We start from the raw sequence: 16845 nt of genomic DNA on the forward strand, positions 1-16845 counted from the left end.
AATGCAGAGATACTTTGAGCGAGGAAGCTTCTGGCAGCCCTTCAATACAAATTCCAACAGCGGCCTTATGCGCCACAGTAGGTCATCTTTCTTCTCTTCTTCGCTGACTTCAACCTCAGTAACCAACTGCAGGCGATGTCGCAGTTTAAAATATCGATCTCTGGACATGTTGTCTGCTACAAGAGGTACTCGTGTTTTTTTTTGCCAGTACATCCGTATCTGTGGATAACACAGACAAGACATGGTCAATAAAATTGCAAAAAAAGTTTTCAGTTCTTCTGCTGATGTTTGCAGAGATTTTCCCGTCATCTCAACATAACTCCGATTCACAGCCAGGGCCATTTTTTCGTACACCTCATTAGGAATGTACTGCACGAAGTAGTCAATTGGTGCCCACGAACAGCGTTGTTCACTGCTGTCAATGTTGTCTCCAGTCAGGGATCCAAGTTGTAATCTCACTGCATGCAAAAAATAAGCGCCAATTAAATTTCGCAAAAATCAATGCCAGTATTTATGTTATAGATAACTTAGGTCATCATGACACTTTTTGTACACACATTTTCGTTAATAATTTCTTCCTTACCCTTGATGGCGTTTCCAAGTCTTCTCAGCTCCTCCAGTGCATGATGTGGAGGGACCTTCGTCATCGCTGGTTTCGTCAGTGCCTTCATCCTCAAGTGGTGCACTGAAGTTTGGATCGACAATAGTGTCGTCGTCGCTGTCCGATAGGTCAATGTCTGATGTGTTGGCTTGTGCAATTCTTTGTAAAACTGCTTCCGCCGTCTCATTAGAAACGCGAGGCCTGTCTCCTACAACAAAAAGGACGTTATTTCGTCCCCAGCCGTTAAATACCAGCAGTATTCGTTTACAGTTATTGCGAAAGCCATTTTAAAAAACGCGGTCAAAATAACCGGGCTGAGTCCCAGCGTCCAACGTATTGGACACGTGAAATCAAATTGAAAGCACAGAAAAGTTAGGTCATGTAGAGTTACAATTATAATATCTACATGTTTTCTGTTCTATTTTTGTTGATATCCAACAAAATTTACGCGTTCAAAGTAGGTAAGAATTGCAGAAACAACACTTACTTCTCCGGCAGGTTCCATAGAACGCCGCGCCGCTGAACGCCGCCATTTGCGAAGTGATTTGGCGGGAAAGTGAGCAGTTTAAGTTCAAAAAAGGTGCCCAGATGGCGCCACCAGTTGTCCAATGTATTGGACAAGCGGGCTTTATGAAGATGAATCTTTCGGCGTGGGAGTACTGGGTTAAAAGCTAATGTCCAATATAGTGGACAAATTGCCATAAACGGGTCTCAGGAGGTTAATGTGGCCATGTCGGTGGTGCCGGCCTCCCTCCCCACGAGCGGGCGACACCATGAGTACATGTCCATATATGCAGACGACATAGCTCTGTGGTGCCGGGGACCACCGGGCGAGGCGGTCCGCGTGCGGGGGTGCCTTCAGGGAGCCCTGACCGCAATCGATGCCAGCTTGCGCGGCCTTGGTCTGTCGCTGAGCGCGGACAAATCGGTGGCCATGGCCTGCGTTTCGCGCTCGCGCAGGCACCTTGCGCCACTGTCACTGGACGGGACTCCGATTCCTTGGCGTAAATCGGTGCGGTACCTTGGCCTGGACATCGACCGGCGCCTTTCCTTCCGCCCCGCGGCGACCAAGGCCTGTCTGCAGATGAAGAGGATCACCGCCGCCGTACACAAGCTCACCGCTCGAGGCCAGGGCATCTCCCAGCAAGCCGCGCTGCGTCTATACAATGCCGCAGCTTTGGGGGCGGTGCTCTATGCGCTGCCGCTCGTCACGGTGCGCAAGCCGTGCTGGAAGAAGCTCGAGCTTCAGCACCGCAAGTCCCTGCGCGTGTGCCTAGGCCTGCCCAAAAACTCGCAGTGCGCCGCAACGTTGGCCGAGGCAGGAGCGTGGCCCCTTGAGCTCCAAGCAGCGCGCAGGGCACTGAATCACATCGACCGGCTTCACCGCGCACCGGACGGCGGCTCGCTGCTGCAGCGTATGCGCTCGCACCCGCGCTCACGAATGGGCGCGGTGCTGCTCGAGTATGAGCAATTGACCCAAGGCCCACCCCCTTACGGCTCCTGCGCGCTCTGGCCTGCTGCCTCGGAGGTACAGCGAGAGATCGTCGGCATCGCGGGAAAGCGGAGCACACCCCTCTGCGCTGTGCAGCAGCTGGCCAGAGCCGTCATACACGAGGAGCTCCAGGACCATCCCCTCGTGTACACCGACGGCTCAGTGGCCCGCGACAGCTGCTCCCTTGCTGCGGCGGCCACCATCCCCGCCCTGCGACTGCACAGCCAGCAACACGCAACCTTCCTGAGCTCCTCCACCACGGCGGAGTTGATGGGGATCCGGCTCGGGCTGGACCTGCTGCTTAGCCTCGGCCCTCCGCCGCCCAGGAGTGCTCTGCTGTGCGACTCCCGCGCCGCCCTCAGCCGCCTGCAATCTAACGGCCGCGGTACCCCACTAGTGCGGGAAATTCGCTCGCGCATCGAGCGCCTCGCGCAGAGAGGTTGTGCCGTGCGTGCACAATGGGTGCCCGGTCACTGCGGCATCGCCGGCAACGAAGAAGCTGACGACGTCGCGACTGCTGCACACCAACTACCTGCCAGCGATCTGCCCCTTGCGCTGGAGGACGTGCGTGCGGCCATTCACGACCATCTCCGAAAGCAGCACCCCGACCCACGCATCGCGGGAGGTGAGCGCATCGACAGTGTCACCGGCTGTCGCGCACTTACACGGTCGCAACGTGCAATGATCCTCCGCGCGCGCATTGGCTGCGTGTGGCCCGGGGAACGACGGGTGCGTCACGGAATCGCGACGAGTGATGTGTGTGACGGATGCGGTGCAGTGGAAACACTAGATCATCTGCTCCTTCGCTGCTCCGCGTTCGCCGATGCTCGTCGCGATATGCTCGCGGCCTATAGGGCGCAGGGCATACTACCAGACTCCATCAAGACGCTATTGTGGCCGCAGGGCAGTGCGCGCACTCGTGAGCGAACTTTGGTGAGCCTCTGTGCATTCCTCGAACACACGGGCTTGACGTCCCGTCTGGTCTCCGTCAGGTAGTTACACGCAGTGACCGAACGCTCCGCGAGTTCTACCTTGAACGATTAATAACTGGACGGCCCACTCCAGTTGTAACTAACACAGTGCTGTGCGCGTGTGTGATTTAATTCCTCTAAAATGAACTAATCACGCGCACAAGCTGGACACATTACTTATTGTGTAAATAGTTTGTACATATTACTTCTCCCCCTGTCCTCTATTCCTGTCCCCTCACCTCTTTCATTTCATTTCTCCATTCTGCCTGCTGTCCTTTATTTCCGCTGCCCCAGCTCAGGTGCTCCAGTAGCGATGGCAGATGCCGGGGCTAGCAAAAATCTTTTCCTTCCTTTTTACTATTACTTTTTAATAAAACCACTACCACCACCACAGCGTGATTTAGATGTCCACCCAGAGAGAGGCCCTAAGCGTGCCTTTCCTTTATTAAGCGCCTAGGCCAACCTAAGGGGACTGAGAGTGAGTTATCCCGTTTGGTGATGCACAGCAGAGGCATACTATACGCGGCCTGACATGTCGATCATTCAATGCTCAGGGTTCAGGTAAGCCTCACAAGATTTTTGTGCAATCTCAGAGGCGATGTTGACCCTACAATGCTTGATAGGAAAAACTAAAAGCCACTTCACTCACTTGCGGAGCAACATAGATCTGCGCTCAATATTTAGTGTTAGAAAAACAGTTCAGCACATGACAAATACGACGTCACGACCCATTCAACCCGATCGAGAGCTCCACGTGTCGGTAATACCTGCAAGAATGCGCCATGGCAATTCAACTTCAAAAAGCAGAGAACATGAGAATTCGTAGCACAGCATCGTCGACTCAAATGCGACGGCTCCGCACTGAGGAATTCACAGTTACACCGCAGGCACTGCGGGAAAATTTGTGCTAGTCAAAACGACGCGTCTTGGTTTCGTTCAGGAAGCGACGTCGAAACGAGCGCGCTCATTCACCGGCGGCGCGGTCGAGAGCCACTGCTCCTTGCAGCCGCTCCTCGTCCGTCTGGGGGAAGAAACCAGCTTATTTCATTTAGAGAGAGGTGCCCGACTGACGAGCACTGCGCGTTCCGAAAGCAGGGACACACTGTCGCTGCGCTTGTGCGCTCGCGTCGGGAACAGCCGAGGCACGCGCTGCCTACGATACTCCTCGCTGTCGCTGCGAGTCTAATTGGCTCGCGTTTCTAATTAGATTAGCCAGCGAAAGGGCAGCCCCGGTCGCGTCTCACGAAGCGCACGAGGTGCTATTGATTAATTCATGTTTGTTTCTCCCTAGCTTCCCCTCTCTATCGGGCGCTTCACTCCCAGTTGCGCAAACTGAGGGATTCGTCAGGATGTTGCGGGCGGGAACCGAGATAGAAGAAATCTTTCTGCAGAGCGCGGTTACATCCTGTTTCCACTTCTGGCACCAGTTTCCCTTTTCGTAAGACTGTAAGGCGGAGAACGAGCTGTCGTCAGTCCCGGCAGTCAACTAGACAGTGAAGCCAGCCAGCGGGAAAGCCTTGTTCCGAATCCTGCTTACGTAAGGAATCTTTTCTGAACTTCAAACCTGGTCCTGCCCATCTACGTGCAGACGCGAACACTGAATGTCAGAGCTGAGCTAGCACCTCGGCAGTGGTGTGTCCAATTTAAGCATCCATTGCGAGCCTCTGAATGCTTTGGGCGAAAAAACATTACGCGAATAATGCAGAAATTGAGGGATAATTGCTCTAGAGCGGGACAGACCAAGTGGGCAATTACTCAAAGGAGAACGGTTAGGGCGAAACAGCGAGGTAATGTGCCCTAGTCATTGTACGAGCTTTTTGGAATATTAAACGGCTGTGCTTTTGGAAAATTGATGACTGTTCGGGTGAATTGGCTTTCGGGGTAACGTAATAACGTTATGGCTCAGCGTAATTAGGGCGTGGCGCAGACCAGTTAAGAAGAGCGTGTTGTCGGGCAAGTTGGCTTTGCATGATTTATTTATTGATACTGCGATCTTTTACAAGACCTTCGCAGGGGTGGGCACACAATACATAAATTCTGGAAACAACAAAAACGACCTCAGGAACAAGCAAACAATCAAGAACAATTGATCAACAATTTAAGATCAAGAAACAATGAAACAAAGAAATGTAGCGGTACGACATTATAAAAAAAGTTAAAGGTGGCTTTCAAACCTTTTTAGTGAATTCCAGAAGAGGGAAAATACGGGCTGGTTGGTACATGTTTAACGAATTGGAAAAAACAGCGCAATCAAAGACGAGACACAAGAGAAGCACAAAACACCGGCGCTGTTTAACAACCAAATGGTTTATTGCTACAGGTGAGGCAGCATATAAATGAAATGGCACGAGTAACAACACAAAGTAAGCATGACAGAAAGATACCGCACAACCACACAACTTGACTAAAAAAAGGGGCACGTCACTGATTAAGATACGCAAGTTCCTTTGATAGTAGATTTATCGATGGGCTGCTGATACAGGTGTTACCGAGCTTTCTGATATGGCAAGCCTCCGAAATGAGCCTTGTGGTCTCATCTTTATAACGGGCGATGATAGTGGTCCTATTGAGGTGCGCTTCGCAATCATCACACTCAGCACAGTGCACAGCAAGATGGTTTCTGCGAGACTTGTTCTCTATATCTTTTGCATGTTCACGCAGTCTATCATTGATGCATCGTCCCGTCTCACCGATGTAGAAACTGCCACAAGAGGTCGGGATCTTGTAAACGACACCAACACGACACTGAACGAACTTCCGCTTATGCTTCTTCTGGCAGCCTTTTCTGCTTCTATCCTCATTAACACGCTTGCACAATCCGCTAAGTTTATTCTTGGCTGAAAAAACCAGCCTAATGCCTCCTTTGCTCACTATCTTCTTTAGATTGTGCGAAACTTTGTGCACATACGGGATGCACACTGTTCTTTTTCTTTCTGCCAGAGCCGCATCGGTGCCCTTGATCTTTCGCAGACTACATTCTGCAAGCAGGGACTCAGCAACATTTGACACCATCTTCGTGGGGTAGCCTGCTGCAGATAGCCTGTTCACCTGTGCGTAGAAACTGCCTTTTGTCTGATGCAGACATGATCTTTGCAGTGCTGCTCTTAGGCATGCCTTAGCGATACCGCGCTTAACAATCTTCGAGTGAGCTGACCGGAAAGGGAGAAGGCTCTTCCTGGACCGCGGCGAGTATGCCCAACAAATATGGTTGTTAGAAATTGTCAGATCCATGTCTAAAAACCTGAGCCTATTATTAGAGGGGAGCTCTGAAGTCAATTGGAGGTCCTTAAGTTCATAACAGAACACGTCAAAAATCTCTGCAATCATTTGCTGTGCGTCATTAGTACGATATAAAATTAGAAAGTCATCAACATATCGCATTATCTTAACAATGGGCGCGTCATCGAGCTTAGTTCGAAGACGCCTGTCATAACTTGCTAGAAGTAAATCGCTTAGTACAGGAGCGATGCTCGAGCCAATGCAGACTCCTTGTTTTTGGATAAAAAACTTGCTGTCTATAGTGACAAAGGTTGATCTCATGTAAAAATTTAGCAATTCTAAAAACCTGCTAACGTCTATTCCACATGTGTTTTGGAATTTTGTTACGCCAAAGCGGTCGATGCAAAGGCTGACTTCCGCGGTCACAGAGCGCTGAGGCAAGGAATAGTAGAGATCCTTCACGTCAATCGAGAAAGCGCTTACATGTGGTGGGCACTCTTCCCGAAGGAAGTCTGAAACAGTCTCGGGCTTCCTGATGAGGAATGGGTCGTCCACCTCCAGGTGAGAAAGGCACTTCTGCAAGAAAACAGCGACTTCACGTTGCCACGTGCCTCTTTCAGACACGATTGCGCGGAATGGGCACTGATCCTTGTGTGTCTTCGCACTGAAGAACATAGAAAGGCAGGTTCTTTTAGATGCCCCTACAGACGAAGCCAGCCTCGAGAGGCCGGCTTGTTCACAAAGCTGGACCGCTTTTTCTTGCACCTTGGCAGGTTTGACGGACTTTAATTCCCTGAAGTTGGCTTGGACTGCTTCTTGAGCCTTTTCTTTGTACAGGCCATTGGACACAATGACAAAGCCACCTTCCTTGTCTGACTGTAGCAGCTTCACCTTTGCATCTCTGAGGGCTTCCGCAGCGGAGGTGAGAAGACGTGTGTTTCCCTTCTTGACGTCTTTTGGGAGGCACTCAACTCCTTCCAAGATGCATCTGTTGGCGTCATCTATGGTGGCCCTTTTTGCAGCCGTCCGCACAAGAGAAAGCAGCTCAGTTTTGTCCAGACGCGGATGTTCACAGAACTTCGGTCCCTGCTTGAGAAGGCTGTTGACTTTCGTAGGGATGTTGACGTTGCCAAGCACAACCACTTCCTGTTGGACGGGCCCTGGAGGTCTCCTTTTCCGTGGAAGCCAAGGAACTATCTGGCGCCACATGAATTCTGCTGTATTAGATGCCAAACGCAGGTCTTGTCCAAATCTTTTGTTCCCTGCTTGTGTAGATACCTCGCTTCTGCACGCGATGCTCAGGCACTCGGTGTAGAACCTGGCTTGCCTCCAGGTCTCAGATCGCAGAATGCGATCTGAGACCGGTGTTTTGTGCTTCTCTTGTGTCTCGTCTTTGATTGCGCTGTTTTTTCCAATTCTTTTTAGTGAAGTTTGGGTTACTGCATCATTAGTTAGATTATTCCAGTCTGTAAACGTTCTGGGGAAAAAAGAGTACTTAAAGGTGTTATTTCGTGCGTTTAATGGTGTTACTGTAAAATCATGGCGTTGTCTTGTGTTGTACCCTGAGGAGAACGATATAATATTGGATGTGTCAATATTGTACTGACCTTTGATTAACTGAAATAAAAATTTTAGACGACAGATGCGATTTCTATGAGAGACTGGAAGCAAACCACTTTGATTAAGAAGTGCAGTGATAGATGTGCGGTTATATGAATTGTAAATAAACCGTGCTGCTTTCTTTCGGACTCTGTCTAATTTAGCAATGTTAGATTTAGTGAAAAGATTGAGCGGTCGATAAAAGCTAAAAAATATCACATAAAATTGGCGCTACACAAGAACCAATTACTTGAATGTTACCTTTATCTTACGTGACAATCAGTTTTATCTGCAGCGCAAAGGTATTTGCATTGGTTCTTGTGTAGCGCCAATTTTATGTGATATTTTTTTAGCTTTTATCGACCGCTCTTTGGAAATTTCCTTACGTGATGGTCCGGTTTTAAAAGTTTTTAGATATGTAGATGATTTTTTAATCTTTTTAAGGGCTGGGACCTTTACATCCCCTGACCCGGTTGCTTCTCAGATTTTAGCTGTTTTTAATCAATTAGGACGAGGGTTGGTTTTTACGCATGAATTGCCTGATAATCAACAGTTACGGTTCCTGGACTTAAAGCTTAGGTTCTGTAATGGCCACGTGTGCTGGATGTACTCCCCCCGTGCCAACAAAGAGTTGTTGAGATACGACGCTTCACACTCAAAAGTTGTGAAAAGAGCTATTTCGTCACTCTGCCTGGAGTCTGCCCTTCTTAAATCGTGCCCTCATAGCATTCAGGAGAGTGTCAATAATCAGGTTTCCCGCCTCTTGGCGGTAGGCTTCCCTGGTCCGGTTATTTCTGCTATTGCTGAAACCCTCCTGCAAAAACAAAAAGGCGCTCAAAAAAGAAGACCGGATTTCTCGACATCAAAGCCGGTGGTTGTTCCATATGTGCACCGAGTGTCACACAACCTCAAGAAGGTTGCCGGCAGGCACCACGTGCCCTTAGTATTCTCAGCCCCCAATAAGCTTTCAAAGCTTTGCCGACGCATTTCTGGCCCCTGTGAGAGTGGCTGCAAAAAGAAACATGGCATTTCTTATGTGAAATGCGCTACAGGGGTGGTGTACAGCATACCATTTTCTTGTGGGTCTTCTTATGTAGGTCAAACTGGCCGTTGCATTAATGACCGGCTACGGGAGCATGATAGAAATTTAGAAAACAACGACAGAACCGCTAATATTGTGCGGCATATTTCTTCCTGTGACAGCACGTGTAGGGCACGATTTGAGAAAACAAAGATTCTGGGCAGGAGCGCCAATGTCACAGCGAGGCTTGTGCTGGAGGCTTTCCACATTAAAAGGCTATCTGATCGCTGCGCGAGTGATCCTTCCTTACAGATTTATACTTCTGAATGTGATTTTCTGGATTCCCTTTCGCCTCGTCACGGCGCTGGTGTATGACGTGTGTGCCTCCAACTGTCTGCGCATGCTTGTTTTTTCGGATATATATTCCGGGTGTTAAGACCCAATAAACAGTTGGTAGTAGTAGCGCTCGTCTGTCGTCTTGTGTGTTTCTTCTCTGTCTTCGTCTAAGTTTTGCGCTAACTTCTTCTATATCATGCAAACCAGTTAGCTCAACTGTTTATAAAGGCTGCAGACTGTATGTGCACTTGGTGCAAGTAAGTGTAGGGCGCTTTTACATGAGTGCGAAATCATTTGAAAGCTTCTTCGACAAAGCAGGCTCCAGAATTAAATGCTGTAAATGTCTCAGTTTTGATCATTTTCCCTATCAACGCAAATTTCCAGGCGCCCGTGTAAGCCGCGTATACCCAGTGAAAGGAACACACAACCATGAAGTACGAGTAAGCGTTCTTAAAGAAGTGGTGACGTGCGATGCCACCCACCCTAGAGAGGCGAAAGAATAAAATAAACGCTTAATACTGCGATACGAGTAAGTCAATAGACCTGCACTGCCGATTTAGCAAAATGATGTTGTGCACGGAAACTTGGTCGACTGGGAAAAGGGCCTTTCCCGCTCCGACCCTCTCATGCGCCGTGGCCCGTGGCAACAGCGGCCACCTGACACCCAAAGGACCTTGGACAGTCGAGCTTCGCTTTAAACTTAAGCCGGCGACTTTACCGACAGCGACAGGGCACAGATGGCCAGAGACGACGCAAAAACAAACAAAATAACAGACCGCGTCGTAAAAAAAGCTTTGGCAAGTACACTGTACTTACGCCAGGGAGTCTAGTCGTTAAAACACACACACAGCGTGTTCGGGTAAACCTAACGCAGACGTGAGGACTGCTTTCGCGCGCATACTCCGAGGCCAGGTCGGTCCAAGCCCTGAAAGAGTATCTGGGCCCCTTCACATCGTGGTCACTTTAATCTTTTTTTTTCTGCTTGCCCGAGAGGATGCGGCGAGGGGCATGTTTCAGGGGCTGGCGGGCGCGCCTGTTTGCGTTTCGGCTTGTCCGGCAAGCGGCCCCACTGCGCTCGCTAAGCCGGCGCAGGAGCTGAAGCTTCGGCAGGCGAAAAATTGAACGCTTCGCAAAATCGATCCGATAGGTTTTTCGCGCCGCGCTTCTTCGCGGCACCGCCGCTGCGCAACGCGAAGAAAACGGCCCGAAACGTTTCGTGCCGGGGGGCGGCTGAAGATCCTCCTTTTACCGACGGTATATATGGAAGTTACTGTTTTTGTTGAACGCTGCATTCCGCCCTCGTTTTCCCTTTGTTTTGTAATTGCATCTTTTTTCCCGCCGTTTTCTTTTCATCTTCGACTACTCAGCGATATTTAACGTGCCTCACTGGGCGCCCTACGTCGCAAATGTGGCCCCCGGCATTTGCCAGACTCGAATGTGTACAAAACGAAATCCATATATGTCACTTCTCTTCACATCCTCTATCAATCGGGAAACATGCGCCTCTCTCAACAGCCTGGAGCATTGAATGTAAAGGACACACAAAGCAGTGCTTTCAAAGTCGATTTTAGTGCATGTTAGCGAAGTGCAGGACACATAACACGTGCATACTGAAGAAGGTCTCAAACTCGGGGACTATGGGGGGTAAAAGTATAGATTATGCAGTTGCCAAAATTAGAAAGAAATTAACACGAGTAGGATGCGCTGAGTATTACATATTAAGTTCGTAAAGAACAACGAAACATATCTAATCGCACAATTACCACAAATAGATATTCTTGATGGTATGCATAATAAGAGTCATTCAAATAATGATTAGCGTCACTACAAAAACTCAAGAGCGAATTTGAAGGCATGAATTTTGAGTGATTGATTAATAGTCACTGGTAATAAATCGCAATGCGCGGTAGCAGAGAAGTGAACTGTTCGTTTTGCATAATTTATGTTTGGTTTAGGCAGTAAGCAGTTTTAAGTAAAGCGAGTGTCGCTGCGATGAGGTATTTGATCAGCGCTCGTCTGCTCTCCGTCCGCTGTCCGCTTTTTTGCGCTGCTGTCGTCATTTCTAAAGTATATGTACCAACGCAATTAATTCCCATGATTGGTCACTGGCGGCAAGAGAAAGTGGAAGGAGTTCTTTAACAGTCTTACAGACATGCAGGCAAAGAGGATATTCAGCTAGTTTGCGAATGGATAGAATTATTGTGTAACCGGAAAAGATATATGGCATTTTGTCATCGTACACGATGCGCAATGATGAGTGTAGCTTTACAGTTGAACCTCGTTATTACGAAACGGTTTATAAATAAATAATGCATATAACAAATAAATGACGATTCGCATTGGATGCTTTGTCAGCACGGGCTATAACGAAGCTTCTGCTATAAAGAAGTAATTCACGGGCCCCTTTAACTTCATTATAACGAGGTTTAAGTGTATTTTAAATGATTTGCAAGGAAGTTTCGGTTTGTTTGTTGTTTTTTTTGCTTAGTTTATGGGTCCTATAACGTCCCAGATCGACTAAGGATAAATGAGGGACACCGCACTGGAGGGTTTCAGATAATTTCGACCACCTGCGGTTCTTTACCGTGCACTCACATCGCACAGTACACGGGCCTCTAGCATTTCACCGCAATGCGACCGCCGCGGCCGGGATAGAACCCGCGTCTTTCGTGCAAGCAGCAGAGCACCATAACCACTCAGCCATAGCAGCGGCCTGCAAGGAAGGTAAATGCGAGGAGCATGTATTTTCCTCAAGACGAAATGCAGTATTGAACGTTGCAGTAAGTATACTCATGGAGAAAAATTAATTTTTGAACGTCAAATTACGGGCGAACTTTACCTAGTATTTTAATACCATGGGGCAACTTTCCACAAATGAATACGATGCGTTTGCAAAATTTTAGATGTTCGTCAAGTTCCGCACTGAAAAATGACACATGAGTAGAAGCAACGAGCAGGTTGAACCAAGGCTAACACATGAGTTTTCACAAACAATTTCACTGCCACAAAGCTGTGTACTTTTAGTTCGTTCATGCTCAAGGTCACGTCTCGTGAACATTGCTGTAAGATTACGAAGGCCTCAGGATAAGTATGTCCGTTTCTGGCCATTTGTGGGGTGCATCGTCCTGATGGCGCAATAAAGTGGCCTCCCACGGTGCGGATTTGTGGGCCGTCCCAAGTGGTAGTCACTTTCTTTAGCTGAGATGAAAACGATCCATCGAAGACTACCACGTCCTCTAACATTTCTTTTAACATATCTGCAGGACACTCATCTTGTTTCTAAACGGTGACAGCAGGAATGGGCTATGGCCTACTGTGACTGAATGTGTGCGTAGATGGAGTTTTCCGGAGTAGACTACGTTATACTATGAGTGAATGTGTGTATGGATTGTGGCACTACAATGGACTGCGTTTCTACTGTGATTGAATATGTGCATAAATGGTGACTTCTGGAGTGGACTGTGGTGTGCACTGTGTGGAGTGATTGTGTGCATAGATGGTGACTGCGGTAGAGGAATGTGTGCTATTACAAGAGACTGTGTGCATACCGGGGTAGATCCGACAAGGTTTTAGGACATTATTAACATAGATGTGGCGCTACGGTGGAGCCATTGCCGGCAGAATAAGCAAGGCTAACCCAACCTGTAGCATTCAACACCTCAATTGAACTAAACTACCACGTCCTCTAAAGTTGCTACCGTATACGACCGTCGATAGCCACTCAAGGTCGTGTATTCGTGTCTTCGCACAGCAAGTTGGCCTCGGAGTGTCCGGTACCGGCTTCTTCGGGTGCTGTGATCGTGGTCGGGATACGTCGTTGTGATTGCGCTGAGCGGCGGCACGGTTCTGAAGCTGTGGTCCGGCTTGTCGTTGTGTGTGGCGTCTTCGTGCGGCGTGGTCGGTGTGAGTCCTTCGGCGTTTCGCTCATGAGCAACGTCACCTTCTAAGGCAGCCGTCATCAGTCTACCCTACACGGGCTGGGGAACCTTCTTAGCACCGCGGCTGCGGTGCGGCGAAGCAAAGCGCACAGCTAAGGGCCACGAGGACCTCAATGAGAGGCTTGGCCGGTGTTGGGCATCACGTAGGTGATCTTTTATTTCGTGAGGTTGCTGTCCGGGCAGTGGTATCGGTGCGTCGCAGGACAAGCCTCTAAGACCCATTCTTCGGTATGGGCAGTGTCGGTGGATGTGGACGGCTTCGCCGCAGTGAAAGCACAGCGGGAAGCGCTGGTCGGGGGTCCTCCAAAAGTCTGCGCGGGTCCTCAAGGGGCCAAATTAGACTCTATGATACCTGCCTGCGGGGATGTTATTAGTTTGGATAAAGCGTGGTCGATGAGCGTGCTTCAACCAGTGGTAGAAACGCATGTCGGAGTGGTTATCAGATCTCCGTACGTATGGCTGTTTAAAACGTCCAAGTAATTAACTTATGAAGAGTAGTTGCGGTCTTGTGTGCTAATGTTTCTGCCAGAATTTGTGCTAACATTATAGCATTCCTTTGCGAATGCACTTGATACTAAGTGTAAAGCTGAAAAGAATTATTTGAAAGGAAGCGAGGTGATCGATATATACAACCAGTAACTACATTTTTTTTTCCATTTTGTAAATAGAACAACTCCTCCGAGTCTATCCATAGACACTCCTAGTCTGTCATTTTTAGTGCCAGATTGAGTAGGCGGCGATAGTTATAGCAGGAAGAAATGAATATTGCCATGCGACTATGAGTATAATCTCTACAGTGGAAATATGTGCGATATAATGACGCCGTGTGCAGTTCCTTATCGCAGATTACTGGTGATTGGTGCTGAATAAGAGGTAGTAATGTCATCTGAATGTTGCTTAAGCTTCGTGCATTTAAATGAATAAGCGATGCGCAAGAAGTAGAAAGATGTCTTTTTAGCTCTGTTGAATCAAAGTATGCGGCCATTGAAAAGGATAAAAAGGACGTAGAAAAGAGTGAACGATATCAAATGAAAATAGATAGGTCGGATTCAGAATTGATACAGAAAACATAGCTATCTGAAATTCTCGCGTTTTTATTTGGCAGTATTCCATCGAAAGGTAAAGCCAGTTTTTTTCCCTTCTTGTGTACTCGTGCCTAAGAAAACAATTTCTTGTTTTCCTCGGTCAGACGTGGTCGTGTACGTACACTGGCTGCGTTTCTTCACCTGCGAAACCTGAGCTGCCGATGTTAAGCCGGGTATTGCGAGCTTTCTTCAAGAAGTCGCTTTTTTTTTTCTTTAGCACGGGAGCAAACAACAACGCGATGGTGTTTTGTCCAGATTGTGCAGGGATGCTGTGAACAGCACCTAGATGAACAATGTCGACAGAGCTACTCACTTTCCGTGCGACAGACGCCAAAATAGTAGCGCAGCGCAGTCCTCGCCTCTATGTACACATAACGCCCTTCATTCGAAAGCAACCCGCTTTCTCTCCTTTTTTTAAATGTGACAACATTAGGAGGACCATGAAGGCGAAACTTGTCTGGTCCATGGCGTCGGCGGCGTTACCGTCGGGCGTCAGTGCGAAGCCTCCACCTGCTAGGTGGTGTTTTGGGGCATTTGCTTCTCTCCACCTGTCAGCCCTTCTCCACATGTAGGGGAGAGGAGGGAGTCGTCTGATGGGACGAAGAGTGACTAAGCGAAAACTAAAATGACTAAGAAGAAAATGGCTCGGACAACAGCGCAGCAGGCGTATATGTGCAAAAACATACAGCCCTCTGAAGAACTTTGTGTGCAAAACTAAGGCTTGCGGGAGTTAGGTTATAGCAACCTGAATCTCACAAGCCCCACCGGTGGCTGTGTTCGAAATAGCCACCTGGCAGTGCATGTGGCTCACCGCTAAACCGATGCGCCACTGCGCCGTTAGTGGGTATGAGAGCTCCCCGCGACCTAGCAGTGTGACACATTTGGCGTAGTTACTTAGTCGGAATTGAAATAGAATCAGAATTGAATCGGATTTGGAATGGTTCGAACAGAATCAGAACTAGAAAAGACTGGTGAGCTAATGAAGAATGCTATCGCATTTCCTCCGCATCAATCCAACTGATCGCCGCTAATTTTTTTTCATTCGTTTCTTTCCCGAACATTCAACTTTTCTTTTTTTTTTCAATCGCACTTTTCAGTCACAAAGGCAATCGAACTCCGACGCAGCGGCTGCATTTCGATGGAGGCGAAACGAGCAAGGCATCTGTGTGCTGTGCGATGTCAACGCGCGTTAAAGATCCCCATGTGGTAGAAATTATTCCGCAGCCCTCCAATACTGCACCCCTTTTTCTCTCTTTTCTCTCACTCCCGCCTTTCTCCCAGTTTGTACGGCGCGGTTGAGGTGTCCACCGAGAAGCGAGACAGTTACAGCCCCATTTCCTTTCCGCAAGAATCGCTAAGCAAACAATGAAACCAGAGAAAATGCGAAGTTACTGAATATTTGATACTACAGGGCTTTTTTCAATAAACCTGCACAAAAAGTAGACATGTCACTTGGAATTCAAGACTTCAAGAAAGGGGGTGCTCTGCTCCGGTGTGCTGTCCGCTTATGTGATAAAACACCCGTCTGCAGCCCCATTGTCGTACGGCTCTCAGATTTTATGACGATAATGAAAATTACTGTCACGTCTCACTGACACTCGCAGTCAGAAAGACTTTGGAGAGAATTAGAAGTCACAGATGTCAAACCCTGTTGAACATTTTTGAAGGAAAATTTTGAATACTGGAAAACTGTCAGTTACTGTTTTGGGAACATTGAAGGTAATAGTCCATTCTTGCGGTGTGTAGCTAAATCTTTCTTTTAAAGTTTTTCTATGGCTCGCATCGAGCAGTTAAGACTGCCATACATATGGCAGTCCCCCAGTGTGGCCCCCATGTACTAAACCCCCCTACAATAATGCCTTCTAGTGTGTAGGTATTGTGAATGAATGAATGAATGAATGAATGAGGAACGCTTTTGACGAGAGCAAAAACGTAAAGAGCAAAAAAATACACGCCTGCCGATGCGGAAATATTGATTGTTATAGTGAAATCTTACAATACGTAAAAAGAAGCGTTCATAAACTCTTTCCACTTCCAACATTCTCTTGTGCAGAATTGCTGGCTATGCTCATGCAAAGCTATTTTGCGTAATACATAACCGCGTGCAAGGAAAGCTATGGTTTTCACTAAACCAGAGTGCTTTCCTTTTCTACCAAAACAGCAGTAAGAAGCCGGCGTCCTGGTTCTGTTTCCTGTAAACTGAGACTTTCGTGTGAAAAGCCCTTCCAAAGCTCAGGAAGCGTCCTGGTGAAGCAGCTTCCCTCTGATCCGAGGCGCTTCGACGCTGTCCCTCTCCGAGCTTTCCCAAGAGCCTTCGCGGTGTCCGTTCTCGGTGTGCTCCAGAAGGACTAGAGCGACCCCCGCCTCCTTTTTTCTTCCCGTTTCTTTTCCCTTCCCAGAGGAGCGTGTCCAATAGAATTCTGCGATGTCGTTTTCTTGTCGTTATAGGCCTGCCTTCCGGACCACAGTGCGCTTCGTGCCTTTTTGCTGACGGGTTGGGGGAAATGAGGTGAAATACAGAGCGCGAATGGGAGGAGCAGAAGGAAGAATAATTATGGGGGAAAGAAGAGGGACTACCTCCTC

At 48.3% G+C, this 16845-nt stretch overlaps 2 protein-coding genes across 2 annotated transcripts in view; both read right to left on the minus strand.

Annotated features, from left to right (window-relative positions):
• The window catches only part of LOC144094332 (uncharacterized), a 326344-nt gene that overhangs the window by 139368 nt on the left and 170131 nt on the right, over positions 1-16845 (minus strand). The window lies entirely within an intron of this gene.
• On the minus strand, positions 419-1134 carry LOC144095151 (uncharacterized). Its single transcript, XM_077628947.1, has 3 exons — positions 1089-1134; positions 584-809; positions 419-458 (listed from the first exon to the last, which is right to left on the minus strand). The coding sequence occupies exons 1-3, from the start codon at positions 1132-1134 to the stop codon at positions 419-421; spliced, it is 312 nt and encodes a 103-aa protein (XP_077485073.1).

The sequence above is a fragment of the Amblyomma americanum genome, chromosome 6 (genome assembly GCF_052857255.1).
Source record: "Amblyomma americanum isolate KBUSLIRL-KWMA chromosome 6, ASM5285725v1, whole genome shotgun sequence".
Taxonomy (NCBI): Eukaryota; Metazoa; Arthropoda; class Arachnida; order Ixodida; family Ixodidae; genus Amblyomma; species Amblyomma americanum.

Bases quoted from the DNA above. Each gene is read 5' to 3' on its own strand.
- LOC144095151 (XM_077628947.1), bottom strand. From the start codon at position 1,134: ATGGCGGCGTTCAGCGGCGCGGCGTTCTATGGAACCTGCCGGAGAA. The intron at 810-1,088 runs GTAAGTGTTGTT...TTTTTGTTGTAG, and splicing joins CTATGGAACCTGCCGGAGAA to GAGACAGGCCTCGCGTTTCT. The intron at 459-583 runs GTAAGGAAGAAA...TTTTGCATGCAG, and splicing joins ACTTGGAAACGCCATCAAGG to TGAGATTACAACTTGGATCC.